We start from the raw sequence: 27,612 nt of genomic DNA, 5'->3' as shown, positions 1-27,612 counted from the left end.
ACGAATTGAAGGGACCCTCTTCCTCGCCTCCTCCGTCCGGGAACCCAGGAATGGACTCTGTGGAAGGGAAGGACTCCTACCCCAGGATGTCCCTGGATCTAACGGGGCATCTGTCCCAGCGAAGTCCTCCAGACCCTGTGGGACCAGAAGTGACCAGGGTGTCTGTTCCAGCACCGTGGGCCCAGGCGGGTGCGGGAAGCAGGGCTCGCGGGGCTTGGTGGTGGGTTACTCTGGTGCAGCGTGAATCCACTTCTATTTCTCTAACTTTGGGAGTTAGAGATCCGCTGCTGAGATTTACAGTCTAAGTATCACATTCAGCTCTTGCTGGTGTGGCTCAGCGGATTGAGAGCCTTCCTGCCAACTGATGGGTGGCCCGTGTGATTCAGTGTCAGGGCCCATGCCTGGGTCGAGAGCCACGTGGGGACGTACAGGAGGCAGCCCACCCGTGTTTTCTTGTACAAGGATGTATCCCTCTGGCTCCTTCTCCCTCCCTCCCCTGTGTGTATAAGCAAGTAAATAAAATCATAAAAAGAATTTAAAACCCAATCTAAGTGTATCGTTTCTTTCTTCATTAGAATTTTACAAAGGTTCCCTACAAAGTGTTTTGATTTTAATCGTCATGGGCTTAGGCACAGATTTATGTGGGTTCAGTTCTAGCGCTGGATTATTGCCTGACTTTTTGGAAGGTATTTTCAAATACGCCCTATTTATAGGACTCAGTTGACCGACTTTGTTATCAGTTGATACTATTATTTTGAGGCAGGGACGTGACTCCAATTGTTCAAGTGCTAATGGCTTATCTGGACATTGTGGGGGGATTTATGATTTGAAAATTAATAAAGTGCATGGTTACCTTGTAAACACTGTTTCCTGCAGGGACTGCGAGTTTGCCTCCTCCTCGGGTACCCCCAGTCCAGCAGGGTGGGAGCGCCCCTGACCCTTTCTCTCTGCTCCTTTGCCTCACCTCCCGCTTCCTCTGCCGCCTCCTTGTGGCCGTGCTGGCCCCTGCGTCTCCCCCAGCCGGTTCCCTGACCCGGTCCTGGTCCCACACAGCAAACGCTCCAACCCTCTCAGGCCAGGCCAGCCTCTTCGGAGCACAGAGACAATTAGATCAGATTTTGGCGGCCGGTCTCGGGCGCACTGCGGGCGGGGAGTGCTGGGGGTGCGGGACGGGTAGGCGGACTGGCGGGATGCAACGAAAGCCCCTCCCGCTTACCGGAGAGACCCAGGTAGGGTTGCGGGCGAGCGCGCGCACGGACGCACGCGCAAGGATACACACCCACACACCCACACCAGTAGAACCACAACTCCATTTAGACCGTGACATCGTAGGAGGCGCAGGAAGAAATCTAAGAATTTCCCATCTATCCCTGCAGAGGGAGCTCAGGTGGGGGAGTCCTTGGGGAAGTTCTTGGGGGCAGGAGGTAGGAGATGAGTTTCGGATTTGCACCCTAGGCAGAGGCGGGGGTGGGGGTGGGGGAGGGAGGGTAGAGCCCACAGCTGGATGCAGATAGGCAACGACCAGGCGTGGATGGAAACCGGATTAATTTTCTAAAGAATGGAGATAGAGTTTGCAGAAGTCCGGGCTGACCCAGTAGAAAGTGATTGGATTAAGTGAAACAGGGTACGTTCCCTGCTCATCTTCTCAGTTCCGTTCCACCTTCTTCCCCACCCCCCGTTGCCCTCCCACACCCTTTTTCTGGGCCCGGCATTCTACCAACTCCTAGGAAGCTCCACCCCAGCTCTCCTCACAAGCCCAGGCTGTGCCCCGACCATCCCCAATAGCAATGCCTGGGCTTCTCCCTCAGTTCAGGTCTTAAGTTCCCCATAGCTGTGTCTTCCAGGGTAGTGCCAAAGCAAGAATTTCTCTTTGCCTAGCTGTAGCAAAATTAATTAAATAATTTAAAAAAATTGCTCCCTCAGTCACATGGCTATGGGCTCCCCGTTGAACTTGCTGGCGCCTCCCGGGGACCCTGCGCACCACACAGGTCCGTCTGTGATGGTACCCACGGCAGTCCTTGCAGACCTATTGGTGGTCTCCATGGCATCCATGGTAAAGATGTGAATCTGTGCGTTTTGCTGTGGAGAAAGTGAAGCTTTTAGACTCAGGGCGTATAGGAAGAGAGTTCATTGTACCTTGAACGCATGGGTGAAGTCCAAGCTTAAGGCCGTTCTGGGTGAGTGGGGTGGAGAGGGCAGTGGTGCGGGTAGAAGGGTCCTTGCCTGGTCAGACGATCAGAGAGGGGAGGAGGAAGCCAAAGGGAAATCCGAAGAGCCCAGGAATGAGGGTGCAGAAGGGGCCAGAAGGGTCTCTGAATTCAGCAGGTCCGAGTCAGCAGAAATAGCTAGGGAACAGCGTGGTATGGACTGGGACCCGGAGATAGGGGGTGTCCCACTCTCCAGGTGGAATGAATCTGGACCAGACTGTAAGAAGGCAGCCAGATCCGAGGGACTGCAGGGCCAGGCAGGCAGATGATCAGCTTCTAGCTTGTGTTTCTCGGATGCAAAGATGGCAACTGGAGAAAATTGAAGAGGCAAGCCGATTTCCAGCAGTGACAAGTGGAGTCTTTGAGTGGCGCCGAGGATAGAGAGCTATTTGAAGTAGACAGAATCACTGTTTGAAATCCAGGGGTGCTGGCTCTCATCCTGGCGAGGGGGAAGGTGGGCATTGGACACCTCACCTGGAATCTGCTCTCTGTTGCCCCTTCCACGCAGACGTATTACCTGGCACCTCCAACTCCAGTCTGCCAGGCCCTTCCCTAGAGGACGCGCACCCCACAGGGGGACCTTCACGTTTAGCCATTTCCTTCGTCTCAGATGCCGTGGGCCTCAACTTTGTCTCCTGCCGTTTTAACATTTTTATGCAGCAGGGTCTCTGGGAGTGAGAATGAAGGGATTCATTCCTACATGCAAACCTCAGTCACTGCTCTGCTGAGGAGCAGATGGACTCAGTAGACACAGAGCTGTCAGCATGAAGACCACACCAAGAGTGGAGTTTGTGAATAGAAAATTCAAAATTGCTGTATCTGGTTATCCTTGTGCAGAATTCACACACACACACACACACACACACACACACACACCCCACAAAAAATTTTTTAAAAAGGGAGAGAGAGGCACACACACAAATTAAATGCCAAAAAAGAAAGATTTTAAAAAATGGGTCCCAGCTGGTGTGGCTCAGTGGATTGACTCCCGGCCTGCAAACCAAAGTGTTGCTCCTTCGATTCCTAATCAGGGCACATGCCTGGGTTGTGGGCCTGGTCCCCAGTAGGGGATTTTGGAGAAGCAACCACGCATTGGTTTCTTTCCCTCTCTTTCTCCCTCACGTCCCCTCTCTCTAAAAATAAATAAATAAAATGTTTAAAAATGGCCATCGTTGTTTTTGTAGTAAATGAGTACACTATGTGCCCATAATTTTGCTTGTAAAAAGAAATTTAAACCGTTGTTTGACTCTGTACTGGAAATTCTGCTAAATAAAATGCCTAATAGAAAATAACCCTGAAGTAGTGGAATTTCAAAATTGTTGTTGCCGTGAACACATTGCGAGAGATACAGCTGGGTCAGATGAAGATGTGGTTCATTCAGGGGAACCCACAGGGCCGGGAGATACCGGGTGTCCCCATACCTGTGGTAATGCTTCTGGACCACTAGGGGGCATCGCCACACCACTGCTCCGGAGCCGGGGACCTTGGGTGGGATGGGAGAGACGCTCCACATTCAAGTGGGAGAAAAGACACGCAGATAAGATTCTATTTGTTTCTGTGAGTCTAATGTGAAGCTAAAACGAAAAGAGCCAGAGGATGCTAATTTGGCAAGGATTGGGAACCCTGTCACCCGGGAATTTGAATTGGAACCACCTGTTGCACGCACGCCTTTGGAATCCACAGTCCCAGCCCTGGGCGTCTGCCCAATGGGGGTGTCCGCCGAGGGACACACGGAGACACACATTCCGAGGCGCGTGAGGGATTATAGTCCAAATTGGAAACTTCCCAATCGCCCATCAACCATCTAACGAATGAAGTAAATTTTGCTCCAGTCGCTCCGTAACATACTGTTTGTGAGCACAAGCACTTAACGTGAGATCCGCCACCTTAACGAATCGTAGATGGACAATACGGTATCGTTACCTGTGGGTACAACTCTATAGCCGGTCTCTGGACCTTACGCACCTGGTGTAACCGGAACTTGGTACCCGCAGCCCTGGGCAGCCCCCACTGTCCCCTCTGTCCAGCAGCTGGCCTATTTTAGATTCCTCACCCAGAGGAAGCTGTGCACTACGTGTCCTTCTCTCTGGCTCCTGGCACTTAGCCTACCGTCCACCAGTTTCATCCATGTTGCCGCAAATGGCACAATTTCCTCCTTTGAGGCTCCTTAATCCTCCATTTGTGTGTACATTGCATGGCCTTTATCCACCCGTCTCTCGAACATTTTCCGGGACAGCCCACGTTTTGGCCAAAGCCGTGTTTTAAACAGGGAAAAGCTGGTGGGGAAGGAGCCCAGATTCACCCACGGGAGCATGGGTCACTGAAACGCGTCTCCATAGTAAATACTGAACTAGTTACGTAGTCAACATGGTGCAAAGCACGTATAAAATACGGGGTAAAAATGCCGGTTGGTGACAGCACCATACGGTACGCCATTTATGTAAGTTTCCAAGGCTTCCACTGATACTATATATCGGTTCCGGTCCAATCACGTGAGGCTGGGACTTACAGACCGCAAGGTCACAGGAATGAACAACTGGGGAGATACAGGCGATGGAGAGAAAAGGAGCCTTAGCTGCTTTTGTAATTTTATTTCTCATTTTTATAAAATAATTTTGGGAATAGCTTTGGTAATATTTATATTATTTTGTATCCTTCTAAATGTATTACATGTTTTTTAAGAGCTTGGATGTCACACAGTGAACTAGAGGTGGCCTGTTAATTTTTAACAATCAAGTTGTCAAAGTCCAGAGATTTCATCATTGAAGCCTCCGGGATGAAATAATTGGTTTCCCGCAGATTTGGCCAGCCTTTCACAGCAGGAGAACAAATATTTATTTTTATGAGACGTAGAAGTCCTTCAACATTATTCCCATGGGAACAGCTCTCGAGGAAGACCTGCCGTCTTCTCCTGGAATCTTTTCTCAAAGACTTCAGCTTGGGTCACCGTGAAGTGACTTTTCCAGTCCCCAGCAGTGCCTGAAAAATGTAAAACAAGACTCAGATCAGAATAGGGGCAGGTCTCAAGTCCCCAACGCAACTGCTCGGTAGTTAATGTCGCAGAATGACCAGTGGGCCACTGGTGGGCCTCTTCCTGCCTGCAGCCACACCTGTGCGGTGCATTCCCACTTCCCTCCATCTGGAAACGATCTCCTCCATTCTCCTCTCTCCCAGCCTACCCTGCACACGCACCACTCACCGACAGTAATGCAGCTCTCATTCAGACGCATCTAGAATCTGGCCATTTCTCACCACCTCTCTTTCCACCACCACCATGGCCCACGCCAGCACCATTTCTCACCTGGACTAGGAGGGTGTTAGACTTGTAATGAGTCTCTCCGTTTAGGATCTTTCTCCTTTCTAAGTCATTCTCAGCATGGTGGCCATCTGATTCCTCCAGAGCAACAAGTCACTTCCTGCTCAGGTTCTCCGAGGACTTCTGGGGTCAGTCGGAGAAAGTGCCATGGCTTCCAGGTGGCTTAAGGTGACTCGGTCCCTCTCATTTCTCTCACTCCGCCTCTTATGACAGTCCACTTGCTCACGCCACTCCCTCACGCTGAGTCTTCTGATTTGGCCCCCAACCTGCTAGGCACCGCTCCCTTCTCAGACGGTTTGCAGTTCCCATCCTTCTTCCTGGGATGCGGCTCGTCCGGGAATAGTCCTATGGTGCCCGTTGGCTTCTTTCAAGTCTTCGCTCCATTGCGGTTTTCTCGGTGGGTGGCGCGTATCTCCACTGTGTGTTTTAGGAAGTCATACACTTTGCTTTCTGAATCGCCGAAGGCTTACTGTTCCGAGGCACGGACGCATGGCGTGTACTCCAATGTTTGTTGGCAGGGTGACGGCAGAATCGGGGATGTTCTATTATTACCCCGTTGCACAGGTGAGGAGACGGAGGCCGTGAGAGGCTGCACAGGTAGAAAGCGATAGAGATGTGGATTTGAAGCAAAAGATTTTGACACCAGAAGCCGTACTCTTAATTTATGATCATATTATTATTTTGCAGGTCCTATAAATGAATACTTGGGCATTATATTAATATGGTAACTAATTTAACACGTTAGTTAAATTAACATACAACAGAATAATATATACTTATATATAAATTAGGAATATAAATTATACACTTATGTGCATAGAAATAATTGAGCAGAATGTCTAGTAAATAATTGCTGTCCTATACACATGTGCTGTCACTCTCGGGCTCATCAACATCATTACTGGAACAATTCTTATTAGAATCGATTTCCTATGCTCACGTGTCCTCCATAACACGCCCGACTTGTCGTAAGCCACAAGCAGCTCTTGAGGTACCAGAATCTCGGAAAATTCAGTATGGCTGCCCCGGAGGAAACATCAGCCGAGAGAACGATTCTGGGCAGGCGAACCTGAGAAATCCAACAAGTTGTCTGCTTCCAAAATGCGATGGTATGAAAGGCACAGGGTAGACAGTCCCACTGCAAAAGGGAGAAATCAGAAAGAAGAAAGGCATCGTGGGTCCCAAGCCAATCCAATCTAGCAGGTCATCGTCCATTAAATTAAAATTTTTTTAAATTAAAGTGTAGTTAGCATGTAATATTATATTTGTTTCAGGTGTGAGACATTTATATATCTTATGGAGTGATCATGGTAAGTCCCGTAACCCTCTAGATTTCTCTTAAAGGTGTTGTTTGTGTATTTTTGGAGGGAGGGGAAGGGAGGGGGGAGGAGAGGGAAAGAAACGTCGATGGACTGGATATACCGCAGTTGCCTCTCACACGCACCCAGCTGGGGCCTGACCTGGCCTGCAACCCAGGCGTGTGCCCTGACTGGGAATCGAACCGACCACCTTTCAGTTTGCAGGCCGCACTCAATCCACTGAGCCACACCAGCTGGGGCTCCCTCTAGATTTTAAGGATCGGGAATTCGCCTTTTTGTCCCGCTGCTCTGACCTTCTGGCCCACTGGGGTGGTGGCCCGCATCCCATCTGCCCTGAGGGGCAGCCCCCACCATTTGTGGTCTCTTGAATCATTTACATTCTTCCTTCCATGGGTCATCCTGGACGGTCTTGAATTTCAGGGCTCTGGGAATTTCAGGCTCCTCCTATCCGGTGCAGGGGACACTCTTCATTCACCTTTAGCCCAGAGGTATGGATGTGAGTAATCGCTCACCACAGTGTCTGACAGCAACACCGGCTCTCAGCTGCGTGCAAGGTCTCTCCTCTCTCCTTTGTCCAGCTGAGTCATTGTTTACACACTTCCCTGTGCAGGCTGGGACTTTGTGCTAACTCAGCAACGCGGCAGCACCAACACGACCATCCCCACTCCTGTCCTCGCCTCCCTGGTCAATCCCAGCTGGCAAGTCGGCAGGTGTGGCAAGTTCACCTGGACACTGTGTACAGCGGACACCCCCACGCCAGAATCACAGGAGAAAGAATCTGAATCGCCTGCAAAGTCAGGTGACCATTCCAGGTCTAATCAACCCCCTCCAAGTGTCTGCAGGTCACACCAGTCCTTGGAGAAGAGACCCCCTGATAAGAGTATATGAAGAGCCCTGGCTGGCGTAGCTCAGTGGATTGAGCACCGGCCTGAGAAGGAAAGAATTTCTGGTTCGATCCCCAGTCAGGGCAAATGGGTTGCAGGCCGGGTCTCCAGGGAGCTCACGAGAGAGGCAACCACACATTGATGTTTCTCTCCCTCCCCTTCCTCTCTGTCTAAAAATAAATGAATAATACAATCTTTAAAACAATCATGTGAATTCTCTGGGGGGATGAGCAGTTAAAGTTGACAAGTTCAAACACTCCCTGGTCCCGACTGTTAGTGCCCTACTCTGAGCACAAGAATGCCCTGTGCGTACTCCGCTGCCTTCTGAAGGAGGGCCGTTTTCATTGGCCCTTTCGAGTAAGTGATCCCTTCTTCCCATCTAAAAGCCAATTGGGTGGGAGAAAGTAACTGGATATCTTGTTTTTCCTTCATGACCAGGAAGGGGCTATTCTTGAGGACTAAGTTAACTTCTTCTGGTTCTAATGTCTTGCCCAGGCATCGGCAGATGTTCTGTAGAGTGCTTCTTGTGTCCTGGAAGAAGAAAATGCCAAAGAGAGGGTAGGGAAGGGAAAGGGCGAAGGAAAGGAGACGGGAAGGAGAAATGGCAGGAGGAGGAGCAGAAGGAGGGAGAGGAGGAGAGGAAGAGCACAGAAGTGTGGAGTTGGACGTGACCAGGAGGGGGGAGAAAGGGAAGAAGGGAAACAGAAAGAGAACAACTATGTAAAAGGCCGAGTCCACATGAATTTCCCAGTGTGACTGAATTCGGGACACCTTGCCAGTAAAATACAGATCGGCGTAGGTTTTCTTACGAGACTTTTAGAACGTCGTCTGGACAAGTACGAGGTGGGTTAAGCGAGGGGAGGTTTAGGGAGGACTTGACAAAGACGTAAAGGGTTGATTTCAAATGCTGAATGTCCCATCAAGGAACATGGTTCGTCATAAGGAATATTTGAATACCAATGGAGGTTTATGAGATCTTTTTTAAAAGATCTCATATTTTATTGATAATGTTATTAAAGTTGTCCTGACTTGTCCTCCTTGCCTCCCTCTACCCCGTGCCTCCCACTCCCTCAGGCAATCCCCCCACCATTGTTCACGTCCGTGGGTCCTGCATCGAAGTTCTTTGGATTCTCCATTTCCTACTGCACTTTACACTCCCACTGGCTCTTCTGTAACTGCCTATCTGTTCTTAATCTCCTCACCTCTTCCCCCATTCTGCCCCTCTCACCTCACAGCTGGCAACCTTCCAGTAACTAACTTCTTTTCTCTTGCTGCTTTTAAGAGTTCCTCTTTCTCTTTAACCTTTGGTTTTGTAACTATGATGTGTCTTGGAGTGGGCCTCTTTGCATCCATCATAATTGGCACTCTCTGTGCTTCCTGGATTGTATGTCTATTCCCTTCACCAACTTAGGGAAGCTTTCTTTCACTGTTTTTTTCAGAGAGATTTCTATTTTCTTGCTCTTTCTCTTGTCTTTCTGGCACCCCTATGAGGCAAATGTTGGACCTCTTAAAGGTGTTCCAGGGGATGCTTACAGTGTCTTCAGGTTTTTTGGATTCTTTTTTTCTTCTTGTTGTTCTGATTGGTTGATTTTTTTTCTTCCTTATGTTCCAATCATTGATTTGATACTTGGCTTCATCCACTCTACTGTTGTTTCCCTGTAAATGGTCCTTTAGTTCAATTAGTGTATCCTTGGGTTCTGACTAGGTCTTTTTTATGCTGCTGGGGTCCTCACTGAGTTCCTGGAGAATCTTTATAAACAGCGTTTCAAACTCTGCATCTGATAGATTGCTTATCTCCGTTGCCCTTAGCTCTTTTCCTGGAGGTTTGCATCTTGGGGGCAAGAGGTGGGTCAACCATGGGGGTGGGGCAGAATCCAGGAGTGCGCACAAATACCTTAGGTGTGTCTGCATACATGCGTTTTTGCTTTTCTTTTTGTTTTTGCATGTGCTAATTAAATGTGTCCCTTCTCAGAAATGAGACATTACTCGCTGGCAACAACTCATCATAGTCGTCACCTGGAGCTTTTCTCATTCTAAACAACGGAGTTAGGGAGCAAAAGTCTCCCAAGGACCCAGAACCCGCTGGAAACAGGAAGTCAGACCTCCTCCGCCAGGCGCACAGCCCAAACAGCACGCGGAAAATCTTCAGTTGTTGCTAAAAGTCCCTCCTCTCACGCCTTTTAACCGTTCATTAGTCTGGCGTTGCCAAGCATGATTTAATTTTTCTCTTGCTCCCGGACATGAATTAATTCAATGAACGCAGTTCACTGATATGTCGAAAAATGTATATTTGTGCCTGTTCCCAGTGGACAGGAATTCTCCCAGAGCAATTTTTTCTTTTGACGATAAATCTGTTGGGGCAAAGATACTATCCAGGGCTGATCCCTCAACCCACCTTACCGACGCAGGCTCCCACATCCCTGAAAAAATTCCTCCACCAGCCTACACTCCATGGATGGGAAGCGAAGGCCACTCCCTCCTCCCGCACCCCACCGGGTCTGCAGGCAACCCATTGCTTTCGCCCGGATCAGCCCAGTGGACAAGAAAACGAGCGTGACGTCCGCTTTTCCTCGGTATTGCTACATGCCCCTGCCGCAAAAGCCACCCGTTTAAAGCAGGCAATTCAGAGTTTTTCAGTTCACCCGCAGAGTCTCCCATCCACCACCACCACCAGCAACCGGAGGACATTTCCATCACCCCAGGTAGAAACCCAACCCAACCACACCTGTCTCCAGTTACTCCCGACTACCCCTCCCCCCCCCAGCCGCCCCCGCCACTAGGGAGTTGTCCCGGGATTTTTTGCTAAATGAGGCCGACACTATACGCCCTTTTGTGGCCTGTTGGAAGGCTCCCCCGCGTTGCGGCATCGGTCAGCATTTCGTTCCTTTTCGTGGCTGAATAATATTCCGTTGCACGAATACAGGAGGCTTGGTTTCTCCCTTCCCCAGTTGATAGTGGTTTGGGTTTGTCTTTGCTTTTCTGGCGATTGTGAACTGTCAACTTGTCCATCCACCCACACCTTTCCTGGCCGATTACAGGGCTGCACTCCCGAATCCCCGAGGGCTTTCCCGCCCCTCCCCCCGCCCAGCCTGGTTACAGGGTCATAGGCGTGTCAACCTGTTTGACGAGAACTGGCCATGGCTTGCGGCATTTGCCAGCATAGAGCGTGAGGTAGCGGGCCAAAATTAGGAGCGAAATCTCAATGAACATGTCTGTATGTTTTATTCAGTTTGAATTTGATCTCCCGAGAAATTTGTAGCTCGCCGACGGTGAGCCTTGTGAGCCAGGCTTAGCCTGACAATGGACCCTTAGGCCCCACCAGGGTCCTGCCACAAGATGAGGTCGCCTAGGGGTCTGGCCAGAGCAGATTCATCTCCGCTGTCTTCCTGATAGTCGTTGGCGGACGGACGCGGACAGATACCACCAGGTCCCTCGCAGAAACAACCCACCCTCCAAATATGACAGAGGGAGGTTTACTGGCGCCTCCCCACCCCCTCAGCCGCCAAGCCCAGGGTGGACCCCTCTCCTCATCTTTGCCCATCGAATCAGCACAACGTTACACTTAATCTCCTTTCGACAGCAGCGAGAGGGGGCCTCTCGTCACACGTTGCAGACCACGGAAATTGCTCGGTTTTCCCGCGTTGCCATCAGGGCCCGCCTCGGGTCTGGCGACCAGCGCGCTCCCGAGAAGCGGGAGAACCGTGGGAGGACCTAGGAAGGCCGCCCTGAGCCGGGAAGCCGCGGTTGGGCGCGGGAGGTGACCCCAGCCACCAGATCGCTCCGCCGCGTCTCTCTCTGTACTTGAGCCCTAGTGAGCCGCCACTCGCACCGATGATAATAAAAGTCCCCAGGGGGTGAGCGCTGTGAGTTGAACTGTCTCCTGACCCGAGTCCCCAGCAGACCCTGGACAGGAGAGGAGCCCGGCCTGACGTTTCCACGCGGGTCTGCACCGCTCGCAAGGGCTGGATGCAGTGACCAGGGACACACAGAGCAGACCCGGTTCATTCGTTCACGGCCAACATCGGCTCACTGTCCACCTGGCCCCCTCGCACCACCACCGGGGAGGAAAACCAGCCCCTACGAATTCACGCCACGGTCAGGGCCAGTGTGTCTGAACCCTGCCCGTCTCCCGGGCCTGGGGACCACCGGACACCAGCGTGGAGAAATGCCCGTGGGCTCTGGGCACCTGGGAGGAGGCTGCTGGGTGGTGGGGCAGGTGGGACGCCCAGGACTGGCCAGGGAGAGGGTGGGCCCGCGGCACTGGCTGGACCCGGGGAGGGACGTTTCCAGCAATGCCTACCCCCCACCAAGGAATGGTTAAGTCCCCGCGACTCCTCACCCCACGTGACCCCACCCTACCTTACTCCACCCCCTTCCCGAGCTACAGCCCCAGGCTATCTGGCCTCTCAGGTTCCATTCCCCAAGATAGGCCCCACACACAGTAGGTCCTCAATAAAAGGATTAGTCCAGGAATGCGTCTCCTGAGGGGGCGTGGCCAAGGGTGAAGGTGGTTTCCGAGGACCCTGAGGTCCCACTCGGGGGTATTTAAAGCCCAGACCTGGAAGACAGAGCATCAAACACGGCAGACTCAGCAGCATCCAGGATGCAAGAACCCAGGTCTTGGGAGGGTGAGTCTGGACCCACCGAGGCAGGAAGGGAGAAGAGGCGGAGGGCCGAGGCTGTGCCAGCGGGCTCTTGGGCGTGCAGAAGAGGACCCCTTGTCTGGGAGGGCCTAGTGAGTTTGGGGCTGGAAGGATATTTGGGAGCAGCGTGATGAGAATAGGGCCTGGCACCCGCAGCCTCCTGCAAGTGCGGGTGGCTCCCTGCAGCGAGTGGAGGGTGGTGAAGCAGGTGAGGCGGGAACCACCTGGCGCCAGGCTGCGTGAGCCTGGGTCCCCGCATGCTTGTGCGGGCTGCGGGCGCTGTTCTTGTGCCCATTTTGAAGATGTGGAGACTGAGGCGTAGACAGGTGAGGGGCCGGGTCAGGAAGGTGGAGGGTCTGGGCGGCTGGTCTGGATGCCAGGCTGCACCCACAGCGCGGCCCCGACCTTGGCCTCGGCCCCCACTCCCATCCTCACCTGCTGTCAAGGGCCTGGCCCAGGTGGGGTTACCTGGGGACTGTCTGTGAGGCTCTTTTGACACCATTTTCCTCTTCCTCCAGGCTTCTCGCTGCCCCTAAGGCCCCCAAAGCGGCAGCGACGGCAGCGCTCGGTGTACAGCGTGGTACAGCGGGATGAGCTGGAGAGGTTCTTCCAGAACAACCATTACCCGTCCTACGAAGAGCGCGAGACCCTGGCGGCCAGGCTGAACCTCCAGGAACAGCAAGTGCAGGTACCTCCCGACCCAATCCCAGGGCTTGGAGACCACAGGCCGCCTGCCCTCCCTCTGGGCCGCAGGTGGGGCGGATGAGGGGCCAGAGAGCCCAGTGCTGCCCGGGGTCACCCCGATAGCAAGGGATCACCCGTGTGGACCCAGGGCCCAGCCCCGAGCCCACCTCACCCTGTGTGGTGCAAACCGGCCAACGCAATTATCCCCAAAGCGATGCCCCGGAGTCTCCCCATGCCTGGGCCTCAGGGCCTCTCTGAACCCGGGGTGCTCTGGGGCAGACCGCGTCCTGGCCCCTGGGTGTCCCCGCCTGTGGCCACTGAACCCAGGAGCCAAAAGCTGGGTTGTGGGGGGAGGGAGATGTGTGAGGCCACGTGGCCCTCCTCACCTGGGCCGCCTCACCCCTGGGCAAAAGTGGGTGCTGCAAGCTCCTGTCCTCTTACACTTGCTCCCGTCCCCTCTCACCCCAGGTGTGGTTCAAGAACCGCCGGGCCAAACAGACTAGGCTGCAGGGAGGAACCAGAACCAGGCAGCCTGGCTCGAAAGCCCGTGCCTCGTCCCTGGGCCCAGGAGTCCACAGGGCCGCACCTGCTGCAGTGGGACCTGGGTTGCTAGACGAGCTGGTACTGCCCTCGCCTCCTTGGTTCACTGAGGACCCAGTACAGCCCTCGGGTCCTGGTTTCGTCGAGGACCCGGTATTGTCCTTGGGTCCTGGGTTCGCCGAGGACCCGGTATTGCCCTCGGGTCCTGGGTTCACTGAGGACTTGGAGTCCCTTTGGGACCTATTGTTTCCCGAGGATCCCGAGTCCTCCGGCAGCTCTATGCTTCCTGGGGGCTCAGGTTTCCACAACCCCTTGGGAGGCATTGCAGCAGCGGAATCCAGTGCCTCCAGCCCCCTGCAGGCCTGGGGGGCTCCTGCCCAGGACGCCCAGAATCCGGTCCCCGGCGCAGCCGCTCCAGCTGCATCTCCAGCTCCAGTTCCAGCTCCAGCCGAGGTCCCAGTCAGTCTTGAGGACTCAAACGACGGGGATCTCTGGCCAGACATTGATCTCCTGGATCTGCTGTCCCTGTGAGACCCGTTAGAGGGACCCTCCTCCTCGCCTCCTCCATCTGGGAACCAAGGAATGGACTCTGTGGATGGGAAGGACTCTGACCCCAGGATGTCCCTGGGTCTAACGGGGCATCTGTCCCAGCGAAGTCCTCCAGACCCCGTGGGACCAGAGGCGACCAGGGTGTCTGTTCCAGCACCGTGGGCCCAGGCGGGTGCGGGAAGCAGGGCTGGCGGGGCTTGGTGGTGGGTTACTCTGGTGCAGCGTGAATCCACTTGTATTTCTCTAACTTTGGGAGTTAGAGGTCCGCTGCTGAGATTTACAGTCTAAGTATCACACTCAGCTCTTGCTGGTGTGGCTCAGTGGATTGAGAGCCTGCCTGGGAACTGATGGGTGGCCCGTTTGATTCGCAGTCAGGGCCCATGCCTGGGTCGAGGGCCACGTGGGGGCGTACAGGAGGCAGCCCACCCGTGTTTCTCTTGTACAAGGATGTATCCCTCTGGCTCCTTCTCCCTCCCTCACCCTGTGTGTAAAACCAAGTAAATGAAATAATTAAAAAAAATTAAAATCCAATCTAAGTCTATCGTTTCTTTCTTCATTAGAATTTTACAAAGGTTCCCTACAAAGTGTTTTGATTTTAATCGTCATGGGCTTAGGCACAGATTTATGTGGGTTCAGTTCTAGCGCTGGATTATTGCCTGACTTTTTGGAAGGTATTTTCAAATACGCCCTATTTATAGGACTCAGTTGACCGACTTTGTTATCAGTTGATACTATTATTTTGAGGCAGGGACCTGACTCCAATTGTTCAAGTGCTAATGGCTTACCTGGACATTGCGGGGGGATTTATGATTTGAAAATTAATAAAGTGCATGGTTACCTTGTAAACACTGTTTCCTGCAGGGACTGCGAGTTTGCCTCCTCCTCGGGTACCCCCAGTCCAGCAGGGTGGGAGCGCCCCTGACCCCTTGTCTCTGCTCCTTTGCCTCACCTCCCGCTTCCTCTGCCGCCTCCTTGTGGCCGTGCTGGCCCCTGCGTCTCCCCCAGCCGGTTCCCTGACCCGGTCCTGGTCCCACACAGCAAACGCTCCAACCCTCTCAGGCCAGGCCAGCCTCGTCGGAGCACAGAGACAATTAGATCAGATTTGGCGGCCGGTCTCGGGCGCACTGCGGGCGGGGAGTGCTGGGGGTGCGGGAGGGACAGGCGGACTGGCGGGATGCAATGAAAGCCCCTCCCGCTTCCCGGAGAGACCCAGGTAGGGTTGCGCGCGAGCGCGCGAACGGACGCACGCGCAAGGACGCACCCGCACACCCCCACACCACTGGAACCAAAACTCCATTTAGACCCTAACATCGTAGGAACTGCAGGAAGAAATCCAAGAATTTCCCACCTATTCCTGCAGAGGGAGCTCAGGTGGGGGAGACCTTGGGGAAGTTCTTGAGGGCAGGAGGTAGGAGATGAGTTTCGGATTCGCACCCTAGGCAGAGGCGGGGGTGGGGGTGGGGGTGGGGGGAGGGAGGGCAGAGCCCACGTCGCGCTGCAGATACGCAAGGACCTGGCGTGAATGGAAACCGGATTCATTTTCTAAAGAATGGAGACAGAGTTTGCACAAGTCCGGACTGACCGAGTAGAAAGTGAGTGGATTAAGTGACACAGGGTACGTCCCTTGCTCATCTTCTCAGTTCCTTTCCACCTCCTTCCCCAACCCTCCTCCCCACCACACACCCTTTTTCTGCACGCGGGATAATACCAACTCCTAGGAAGCTCCACCCTAGGTCTCCTCACAAGCCCAGGCTGTGCCCCGACCATCCCCAATAGCAATGCCTGGGCTTCTCCCTCAGTTCAGGTCTTAAGTTCCCCATAGCTGTGTCTTCCAGGGTAGTGCCAGAGCAAGAATTTCTCTTTGCCTAGCTGTAGCAAAATTAATTAATTAATTTAAAAAAATTGCGCCCTCAGTCATATGGCTATGGGCTCCCTGTTGAAGTTGCTGACGCCTACCGGGGACCCTGCGCACCACACAGGTCCGTCTGTGATGGTACCCACGGCAGTCCTTGCAGACCTATTGGTGGTCTCCATGGCATCCGTGGTAAAGATGTGAATCTGTGCGTTTTGCTGTGGAGAAAGTGAAGCTTTTAGACTCAGGGCGTATAGGAAGAGAGTTCATTGTACCTTGAACGCACGGGTGAAGTTCAAGCTTAAGGCCGTTCTGGGTGAGTGGGGTGGAGAGGGCAGTGGTGCGGGTAGAAGGGTCCTTGCCTGGTCAGACGATCAGAGAGGGGAGGAGGAAGCCAAAGGGAAATCCGGAGAGCCCAGGAATGAGGGGGCAGAAGGGGCCAGAAGGGTCTCTGAATTCAGCAGGTCCGAGTCAGCAGAAATAGCTAGGGAACAGCGTGGTATGGACTGGGACCCGGAGATAGGGGGTGTCCCACTCTCCAGGTGGAATGAATCTGGACCAGACTGTAAGAAGGCAGCCAGATCCGAGGGACTGCAGGGCCAGGCAGGCAGATGATCAGCTTCTAGCTTGTGTTTCTCGGATGCAAAGATGGCAACTGGAGAAAATTGAAGAGGCAAGCCGATTTCCAGCAGTGACAAGTGGAGTCTTTGAGTGGCGCCGAGGATAGAGAGCTATTTGAAGTAGACAGAATCACTGTTTGAAATCCAGGGGTGCTGGCTCTCATCCTGGCGAGGGGGAAGGTGGGCATTGGACACCTCACCTGGAATCTGCTCTCTGTTGCCCCTTCCACGCAGACGTATTACCTGGCACCTCCAACTCCAGTCTGCCAGGCCCTTCCCTAGAGGACGCGCACCCCACAGGGGGACCTTCACGTTTAGCCATTTCCTTCGTCTCAGATGCCGTGGGCCTCAACTTTGTCTCCTGCCGTTTTAACATTTTTATGCAGCAGGGTCTCTGGGAGTGAGAATGAAGGGATTCATTCCTACATGCAAACCTCAGTCACTGCTCTGCTGAGGAGCAGATGGACTCAGTAGACACAGAGCTGTCAGCATGAAGACCACACCAAGAGTGGAGTTTGTGAATAGAAAATTCAAAATTGCTGTATCTGGTTATCCTTGTGCAGAATTCACACACACACACACACACACACACACACACACCCCACAAAAAAATTTTAAAAAAGGGAGAGAGAGGCACACACACAAATTAAATGCCAAAAAAGAAAGATTTTAAAAAATGGGTCCCAGCTGGTGTGGCTCAGTGGGTTGACTCCCGGCCTGCAAACCAAAGTGTTGCTCCTTCGATTCCTAATCAGGGCACATGCCTGGGTTGTGGGCCTGGTCCCCAGTAGGGGATTTTGGAGAAGCAACCACGCATTGGTTTCTTTCCCTCTCTTTCTCCCTCACGTCCCCTCTCTCTAAAAATAAATAAATAAAATGTTTAAAAATGGCCATCGTTGTTTTTGTAGTAAATGAGTACACTATGTGCCCATAATTTTGCTTGTAAAAAGAAATTTAAACCGTTGTTTGACTCTGTACTGGAAATTCTGCTAAATAAAATGCCTAATAGAAAATAACCCTGAAGTAGTGGAATTTCAAAATTGTTGTTGCCGTGAACACATTGCGAGAGATACAGCTGGGTCAGATGAAGATGTGGTTCATTCAGGGGAACCCACAGGGCCGGGAGATACCGGGTGTCCCCATACCTGTGGTAATGCTTCTGGACCACTAGGGGGCATCGCCACACCACTGCTCCGGAGCCGGGGACCTTGGGTGGGATGGGAGAGACGCTCCACATTCAAGTGGGAGAAAAGACACGCAGATAAGATTCTATTTGTTTCTGTGAGTCTAATGTGAAGCTAAAACGAAAAGAGCCAGAGGATGCTAATTTGGCAAGGATTGGGAACCCTGTCACCCGGGAATTTGAATTGGAACCACCTGTTGCACGCACGCCTTTGGAATCCACAGTCCCAGCCCTGGGCGTCTGCCCAATGGGGGTGTCCGCCGAGGGACACACGGAGACACACATTCCGAGGCGCGTGAGGGATTATAGTCCAAATTGGAAACTTCCCAATCGCCCATCAACCATCTAACGAATGAAGTAAATTTTGCTCCAGTCGCTCCGTAACATACTGTTTGTGAGCACAAGCACTTAACGTGAGATCCGCCACCTTAACGAATCGTAGATGGACAATACGGTATCGTTACCTGTGGGTACAACTCTATAGCCGGTCTCTGGACCTTACGCACCTGGTGTAACCGGAACTTGGTACCCGCAGCCCTGGGCAGCCCCCACTGTCCCCTCTGTCCAGCAGCTGGCCTATTTTAGATTCCTCACCCAGGGGAAGCTGTGCACTACGTGTCCTTCTCTCTGGCTCCTGGCACTTAGCCTACCGTCCACCAGTTTCATCCATGTTGCCGCAAATGGCACAATTTCCTCCTTTAAGGCTCCTTAATCCTCCATTTGTGTGTACATTGCATGGCCTTTATCCACCCGTCTCTCGAACATTTTCCGGGACAGCCCACGTTTTGGCCAAAGCCGTGTTTTAAACAGGGAAAAGCTGGTGGGGAAGGAGCCCAGATTCACCCACGGGAGCATGGGTCACTGAAACGCGTCTCCATAGTAAATACTGAACTAGTTACGTAGTCAACATGGTGCAAAGCACGTATAAAATACGGGGTAAAAATGCCGGTTGGTGACAGCACCATACGGTACGCCATTTATGTAAGTTTCCAAGGCTTCCACTGATACTATATATCGGTTCCGGTCCAATCATGTGAGGCTGGAACTTACAGACCGCAAGGTCACAGGAATGAACAACTGGGGAGATACAGGCGATGGAGAGAAAAGGAGCCTTAGCTGCTTTTGTAATTTTATTTCTCATTTTTATAAAATAATTTTGGGAATAGCTTTGGTAATATTTATATTATTTTGTATCCTTCTAAATGTATTACATGTTTTTTAAGAGCTTGGATGTCACACAGTGAACTAGAGGTGGCCTGTTAATTTTTAACAATCAAGTTGTCAAAGTCCAGAGATTTCATCATTGAAGCCTCCGGGATGAAATAATTGGTTTCCCGCAGATTTGGCCAGCCTTTCACAGCAGGAGAACAAATATTTATTTTTATGAGACGTAGAAGTCCTTCAACATTATTCCCATGGGAACAGCTCTCGAGGAAGACCTGCCGTCTTCTCCTGGAATCTTTTCTCAAAGACTTCAGCTTGGGTCACCGTGAAGTGACTTTTCCAGTCCCCAGCAGTGCCTGAAAAATGTAAAACAAGACTCAGATCAGAATAGGGGCAGGTCTCAAGTCCCCAACGCATCTGCTCGGTAGCTAATGTCGCAGAATGAGCAGTGGGCCACTGGTGGGCCTCTTCCTGCCTGCAGCCACACCTGTGCGGTGCATTCCCACTTCCCTCCATCTGGAAACGATCTCCTCCATTCTCCTCTCTCCCAGCCTACCCTGCACACGCACCACTCACCGACAGTAATGCAGCTCTCATTCAGACGCATCTAGAATCTGGCCATTTCTCACCACCTCTCTTTCCACCACCACCATGGCCCACGCCAGCACCATTTCTCACCTGGACTAGGAGGGTGTTAGACTTGTAATGAGTCTCTCCGTTTAGGATCTTTCTCCTTTCTAAGTCATTCTCAGCATGGTGGCCATCTGATTCCTCCAGAGCAACAAGTCACTTCCTGCTCAGGTTCTCCGAGGACTTCTGGGGTCAGTCGGAGAAAGTGCCACGGCTTCCAGGTGGCTTAAGGTGACTCGGTCCCTCTCATTTCTCTCACTCCGCCTCTTATGACAGTCCACTTGCTCACGCCACTCCCTCACGCTGAGTCTTCTGATTTGGCCCCCAACCTGCTAGGCACCGCTCCCTTCTCAGACGGTTTGCAGTTCCCATCCTTCTTCCTGGGGTGCGGCTCGTCCGGGAATAGCCCTGTGGTGCCCGTTGGCTTCTTCCAAGTCTTCGCTCCATTGCGGTTTTCTCAGTGGGTGGCGCGTATCTCCACTGTGTGTTTTAGGAAGTCATACACTTTGCTTTCTGAATCGCCAAAGGCTTACTGTTCCGAGGCACGGACGCACGGCGTGTACTCCAATGTTTGTTGGCAGGGTGACGGCAGAATCGGGGATGTTCTATTATTACCCCGTTGCACACACAGGTGAGGAGACGGAGGCCGTGAGAGGCTGCACAGGTAGAAAGCGATAGAGATGTGGATTTGAAGCCAAAGATTTGACACCAGAAGCCGTACTCTTAATTTATGATCATATTATTATTTTGCAGGTCCTATAAGTGAATACTTGGGCATTATATTAATATGGTAACTAATTTAACACGTTAGTTAAATTAACATACAACAGAATGATAGATACTTATATATAAATTAGGAATATAAATTATACACTTATGTGCATAGAAATAATTGAGCAGAATCTCTGATAAATAATTGCTGTCCTATACGCATGTGCTGCCACTCTCGGGCTCATCAACATCATTACTGGAACAATTCTTATTAGAATCGATTTCCTATGCTCACGTGTCCTCCATAACACGCCCGACTTGTCGTAAGCCACAAGCAGCTCTTGAGGTACCAGAATCTCGGAAAATTCAGTATGGCTGCCCCGGAGGAAACATCAGCCGAGAGAACGATTCTGGGCAGGTGAACCTGAGAAATCCAACAAGTTGTCTGCTTCCAAAATGCGATGGTATGAAAGGCACAGGGTAGACAGTCCCACTGCAAAAGGGAGAAATCAGAAAGAAGAAAGGCATCGTGGGTCCCAAGCCAATCCAATCTAGCAGGTCATAGCCCATTAAATTAAAAATTTTTTAAATTAAAGTGTAGTTAGCATGTAATATTATATTTGTTTCAGGTGTGAGACATTTATATATCTTATGGAGTGATCATGGTAAGTCCCGTAACCCTCTAGATTTCTCTTAAAGGTGTTGTTTGTGTATTTTTGGAGGGAGGGGAAGGGAGGGGGGAGGAGAGGGAAAGAAACGTCGATGGACTGGATATACCGCAGTTGCCTCTCACACGCCCCCAGCTGGGGCCTGACCTGGCCTGCAACCCAGGCGTGTGCCCTGACTGGGAATCGAACCGACGACCTTTCAGTTTGCAGGCCGCACTCAATCCACCGAGCCACACCAGCTGGGGCTCCCTCTAGATTTTAAGGATCGGGAATTCGCCTTTTTGTCCCGCTGCTCTGACCTTCTGGCCCACTGGGGTGGTGGCCCGCATCCCATCTGCCCTGAGGGGCAGCCCCCACCATTTGTGGTCTCTTGAATCATTTACATTCTTCCTTCCATGGGTCATCCTGGACGGTCTTGAATTTCAGGGCTCTGGGAATTTCAGGCTCCTCCTATCCGGTGCAGGGGACACTCTTCATTCACCTTTAGCCCAGAGGCATGGATGTGAGTAATCGCTCACCACAGTGTCTGACAGCAACACCGGCTCTCAGCTGCGTGCAAGGTCTCTCCTCTCTCCTTTGTCCAGCTGAGTCATTGTTTACACACGTCCCTGTGCAGGCTGGGACTTTGTGCTAACTCAGCAACGCGGCAGCACCAACACGACCATCCCCACTCCTGTCCTCGCCTCCCTGGTCAATCCCAGCTGGCAAGTCGGCAGGTGTGGCAAGTTCACCCGGACACTGTGTACAGCGGACACCCCCACGCCAGAATCACAGGAGACAGAATCTGAATGGCCTGCAAAGTCAGGTGACCACTCCAGGTCTAATCAACCCCCTCCAAATGTCTGCAGGTCACACCAGTCCTTGGAAAAGAGACCCCCTGATAAGAGTATATGAAGAGCCCTGGCTGGCGTAGCTCAGTGGATTGAGCACCGGCCTGAGAAGGAAAGAATTTCTGGTTCGATCCCCAGTCAGGGCAAATGGGTTGCAGGCCGGGTCTCCAGGGAGCTCACGAGAGAGGCAACCACACATTGATGTTTCTCTCCCTCCCCTTCCTCTCTGTCTAAAAATAAATGAATAATACAATCTTTAAAACAATCACGTGAATTCTCTGGGGGGATGAGCAGTTAAAGTTGACAAGTTCAAACACTCCCTGGTCCCGACTGTTAGTGCCCTACTCTGAGCACAAGAATGCCCTGTGCGTACTCCGCTGCCTTCTGAAGGAGGGCCGTTTTCTTTGGCCTTTTCGAGTAAGTGATCCCTTCTTCCCATCTAAAAGCCAATTGGGCGGGAGAAAGTAACTGGATATCTTGTTTTTCCTTCATGACCAGGAAGGGGCTATTCTTGAGGACTAAGTTAACTTCTTCTGGTTCTAATGTCTTGCCCAGGCATCGGCAGATGTTCTGTAGAGTGCTTCTTGTGTCCTGGAAGAAGAAAATGCCAAAGAGAGGGTAGGGAAGGGAAAGGGCGAAGGAAAGGAGACGGGAAGGAGAAATGGCAGGAGGAGGAGCAGAAGGAGGGAGAGGAGGAGAGGGAGAGCACACAAGTGTGGAGTTGGACGTGACCAGGAGGGAGAAAGGGAAGAAGGGAAACAGAAAGAGAACAACTATGTAAAAGGCCGAGTCCACATGAATTTCCCAGTGTAACTGAATTCGGGACACCTTGCCAGTAAAATATAGGGCAGCGTAGGTTTTCTTACGAGACTTTTAGAACGTCGTCTGGACAAGTACGAGGTGGGTTAAGCGAGGGGAGGTTTAGGGAGGACTTGACAAAGACGTAAAGGGTTGATTTCAAATGCTGAATGTCCCATCAAGGAACATGGTTCGTCATAAGGAACATTTGAATACCAATGGAGGTTTATGAGATCTTTTTTAAAAGTATATTTTATTGATAATGTCATTAAAGTTGTCCTGACTTGTCCTCCTTGCCTCCCTCTACCCAGTGCCTCCCACTCCCTCAGGCAATCCCCCACCATTGTTCACGTCCGTGGGTCCTGCATCGAAGTTCTTTGGCTTCTCCATTTCCTACTGCACTTTACACTCCCACTGGCTCTTCTGTAACTGCCTATCTGTTCTTAATCTCCTCACCTCTTCCCCCATTCTGCCCCTCTCACCTCACAGCTGGCAACCTTCCAGTAACTAACTTCTTTTCTCTTGCTGCTTTTAAGAGTTCCTCTTTCTCTTTAACCTTTGGTTTTGTAACTATGATGTGTCTTGGAGTGGGCCTCTTTGCATCCATCATAATTGGCACTCTCTGTGCTTCCTGGACTTGTATGTCTATTCCCTTCACCAACTTAGGGAAGCTTTCTTTCACTGTTTTTTTCAGAGAGATTTCTAATTTCTTGCCCTTTCTCTTCCTTTTCTGGCACTCCTATGAGGCAAATGTTGGACCTCTTAAAGGTGTCCCAGGGGCTGCTTACACTGTCCTCATTTTTTTTTTTTTTTTTTGGATTCTTTTTTTCTTCTTGTTGTTCTGATTGGTTGATTTTTTTTCTTCCTTATGTTCCAAATCATTGATTTGATACTTGGCTTCATCCACTCTACTGTTGTTTCCCTGTAAATGGTCCTTTAGTTCAATTAGTGTATCCTTGGGTTCTGACTAGGTCTTTTTTATGCTGCTGGGGTCCTCACTGAGTTCCTGGAGAATCTTTATAAACAGCGTTTCAAACTCTGCATCTGATAGATTGCTTATCTCCGTTGCCCTTAGCTCTTTTCCTGGAGGTTTGCATCTTGGGGGCAAGAGGTGGGTCAACCATGGGGGTGGGGCAGAATCCAGGAGTGCGCACAAATACCTTAGGTGTGTCTGCATACATGCGTTTTTGCTTTTCTTTTTGTTTTTGCATGTGCTAATTAAATGTGTCCCTTCTCAGAAATGAGACATTACTCGCTGGCAACAACTCATCATTAGTCGTCACCTGGAGCTTTTCTCATTCTAAACAACGGAGTTAGGGAGCAAAAGTCTCCCAAGGACCCAGAACCCGCTGGAAACAGGAAGTCAGACCTCCTCCGCCAGGCGCACAGCCCAAACAGCACGCGGAAAATCTTCAGTTGTTGCTAAAAGTCCCTCCTCTCACGCCTTTTAACCGTTCATTAGTCTGGCGTTGCCAAGCATGATTTAATTTTTCTCTTGCTCCCGGACATGAATTAATTCAATGAACGCAGTTCACTGATATGTCGAAAAATGTATATTTGTGCCTGTTCCCAGTGGACAGGAATTCTCCCAGAGCAATTTTTTCTTTTGACGATAAATCTGTTGGGGCAAAGATACTATCCAGGGCTGATCCCTCAACCCACCTTACCGACGCAGGCTCCCACATCCCTGAAAAAATTCCTCCACCAGCCTACACTCCATGGATGGGAAGCGAAGGCCACTCCCTCCTCCCGCACCCCACCGGGTCTGCAGGCAACCCATTGCTTTCGCCCGGATCAGCCCAGTGGACAAGAAAACGAGCGTGACGTCTGCTTTTCCTCGGTATTGCTACATGCCCCTGCCGCAAAAGCCACCCGTTTAAAGCAGGCAATTCAGAGTTTTTCAGTTCACCCGCAGAGTCTCCCATCCACCACCACCACCAGCAACCGGAGGACATTTCCATCACCCCAGGTAGAAACCCAACCCAACCACACCTGTCACCAGTTACTCTCCACTTCCCCTCCTCCCAGCCTCCGGCAACCATTCCCACCCCCGCCTCTAGGGAGTTGTCCCAGGATTTTGTGCGAACAGAGCCGGACACTATACGCCCTTTTGTGATCTGTTGGAAGGCTCGCCCGCCTTGCGGAATCGGTCAGCATTTCGTTCCTTTTCATGGCTGACTAATATTCCATTGCACGAATACACGAGGCTTGGTTTCTCCCTTCCCCAGTTGATAGTGGTTTGGGTTTGTTTTTGCTTTTCTGGCGATTGTGAACTGTCAACTTGTCCATCCACCCACACCTTTCCCTGCCCATTACAGTGCTGCACTCCCGAATCCCCGAGGGCTTTCCCGCCCCTCCCCCCTCCAGCCTGGTTACAGGGTCATAGGCGTGTCAACCTGTTTGACGAGAACTGGCCATGGCTTGCGGAATTTGCCAGCATAGAGCGTGAGGTAGCGGGCCAAAATTAGGAGCGAAATCTCAATGAACATGTCTGTATGTTTTATTCAGTTTGAATTTGATCTCCCGAGAAATTTGTAGCTCGCCGACGGTGAGCCTTGTGAGCCAGGCTTTAGCCTGACAATGGACCCCTAGGCCCCACCAGGGTCCTGCCACAAGATGAGGTCGCCTAGGGGTCTGGCCAGAGCAGATTCATCTCCGCTGTCTTCCTGATAGTCGTTGGCGGAGGGACGCGGACAGATACCACCGAGTCCCTCGCAGAAACAACCCACCCTCCAAATATGACAGAGGGAGGTTTACTGGCGCCTCCCCACCCCCTCAGCCGCCAAGCCCAGGGTGGACCCCTCTCCTCATCTTTGCCCATCGAATCAGCACGACGTTACACTTAATCTCCTTTCGACAGCAGCGAGAGGGGGCCTCTCGTCACACGTTGCAGACCACGGAAATTGCTCGGTTTTCCCGCGTTGCCATCAGGGCCCGCCTCGGGTCTGGCGACCAGCGCGCTCCCGAGAAGCGGGAGAACCGTGGGAGGACCTAGGAAAGCCGCCCTGAGCCGGGAAGCCGCGGTTGGGCGCGGGAGGTGACCCCAGCCACCAGATCGCTCCGCCGCGTCTCTCTCTGTACTTGAGCCCTAGTGAGCCGCCACTCGCACCGAGGATAGTAAAAGTCCCCAGGGGGTGAGCGCTGTGAGTTGAACTGTCTCCTGACCCGAGTCCCCAGCAGACCCTGGACAGGAGAGGAGCCTGGCCTGATGTTTCCACGCAGGTCTGCACCGCTCGCAGGGGCTGGAAGCGGTGAACAGAGACACACAGACCAGACCCGGTTCATTCGTTCACGGCCGACATCGGCTCACTGTCCACCTGGCCCCCTCGCACCGCCACCGGGGAGGACAACCAGCCCCTACGAATTCACGCCACGGTCAGGGCCAGTGTGTCTGAACCCTGCCCGTCTCCCGGGCCTGGGGGCCACCGGACAACAGCGTGGAGAAATGCCCGTGGGCTCTGGGCACCTGGGAGGAGGCTGCTGAGTGGTGGGGCAGGTGGGACGCCCAGGACTGGCCAGGGAGAGGGTGAGCCCGCGGCCCTGGCTGGACCCGGGGAGGGACGCTTCCAGCAATGCCTACCCCCCGCCAAGGAATGGTTAGGTCCCCGCCACTCCTCACCCCACCTGACCCCACCCTACCTTACTCCACCCCCTTCCCGAGCTACAGCCCCAGGCTATCTGGACTCTCAGGTTCCTGTCCCCTAGATAGGCCCCACACACAGTAGGTCCTCAATAAAAGGATTAGTCCAGGAATGCGGCTCCTGAGGGGGCGTGGCCAAGGGTGAAAGTGGTTTCCGAGAACCCTGAGGTCCCACTCGGGGGTATTTAAAGCCCAGACCTGGAAGACAGAGCATCAAACACGGCAGACTCAGCAGCATCCAGGATGAAAGAACCCAGGTCTTCGGAGGGTGAGTCTGGGCCTACCGAGGCAGGAAGGGAGAAGAGGCGGAGGGCCGAGGCTGTGCCAGCCGGCTCTTGTATGTGCAGAAGAGGACCCCTTGTCTGGGAGGGCCTAGTGAGTTTGGGGCAGGAAGGATATTTGGGAGCAGCGTGATGAGAATAGGGCCTGGATCCTGCGGCCTCCTGCACGTGCGGGAGGCTCCCTGCAGCGAGTGGAGGGTGGTGAAGCGATTGAGGCAGGAACCCCCTAGCGCCAGGCTTCGTGAGCCTGGGTCCCCGCATGCTTGTGCGGGCTGCGGGCGCTGTTCTTGTGCCCATTTTGAAGATGTGGAGACTGAGGCGTAGACGGGTGAGGGGCTGTGTCAGGAAGATGGAGGGTCTGGGCGGCTGGTCTGGATGCCAGGCTGCACCCACAGCGCAGCCCCGACCTTGGCCTCGGCCCCCACTCCCATCCTCACCTGCTGTCAAGGGCCTGGCCCAGGTGGGGTTACCTGGGGACTGTCTGTGAGGCTCCTTTGATCCTGTTTTCCTCTCATTCCAGGCTTCTCGCTTCCCCTAAAGCCCCCAAAGCGGCAGCGACAACAGCGCTCGGTGTACAGCGTGGTACAGCGGGATGAGCTGGAGAGGTTCTTCCAGAACAACCATTACCCATCCTACGACGAGCGCGAGACCCTGGCGGCCAGGCTGAACCTCCAGGAACCGCAAGTGCAGGTACCACCCGACCCGCTCCCAGGGCGTCGAGACCACAGGCCGCCTGCCCTCTCTCTGGGCCGCAGGTGGGGCGGACGAGGGGCCAGAGAGCCCAGTGCACCCGGGGTCACCCCGATAGCAAGGGATCACCCGTGTGGACCCAGGGCCCAGCCCCAAGCCCACCTCACCCTGTGTGGTGCAAACCGGCCAACGCAACTATCCCCAAAGCAATTCCCTGGAGTCTCCCCATGCCTGGGCCTCAGGGCCTCTCTGAACCCGGGGTGCTCTGGGGCAGACTTCATCCTGGCCCCTGGGTGTCCCCTCCTGTGGCCACTGAAACCCAGAGCCAAATGCTGGGTCTGGGGTTGGAGGGAGACGTGTGAGGCCACATGGCCTTCCTCACCTGGGCCACCTCACCCCTGGG

General features: G+C 52.8%; 1 protein-coding gene across 1 annotated transcript; it reads left to right on the top strand.

Annotated features, from left to right (window-relative positions):
- The first annotated feature begins 12,499 nt into the window (after window positions 1–12,499).
- Window positions 12,500–14,124, top strand: LOC139440463 (tetrapeptide repeat homeobox protein 2-like). The gene is made up of 3 exons (XM_071220089.1): window positions 12,500–12,608; window positions 12,888–13,057; window positions 13,522–14,124. The coding sequence occupies exons 1-3, from the start codon at window positions 12,500–12,502 to the stop codon at window positions 14,122–14,124; spliced, it is 882 nt and encodes a 293-aa protein (XP_071076190.1).
- The last annotated feature ends 13,488 nt before the right edge of the window (window positions 14,125–27,612 follow it).

Source organism: Desmodus rotundus, chromosome 12 (assembly GCF_022682495.2).
Source record: "Desmodus rotundus isolate HL8 chromosome 12, HLdesRot8A.1, whole genome shotgun sequence".
NCBI classification, from domain to species: Eukaryota; Metazoa; Chordata; class Mammalia; order Chiroptera; family Phyllostomidae; genus Desmodus; species Desmodus rotundus.
The sequence above is the reverse complement of the archived record's forward strand: the minus strand, read 5'-3'. Positions and strand labels throughout refer to the sequence as shown.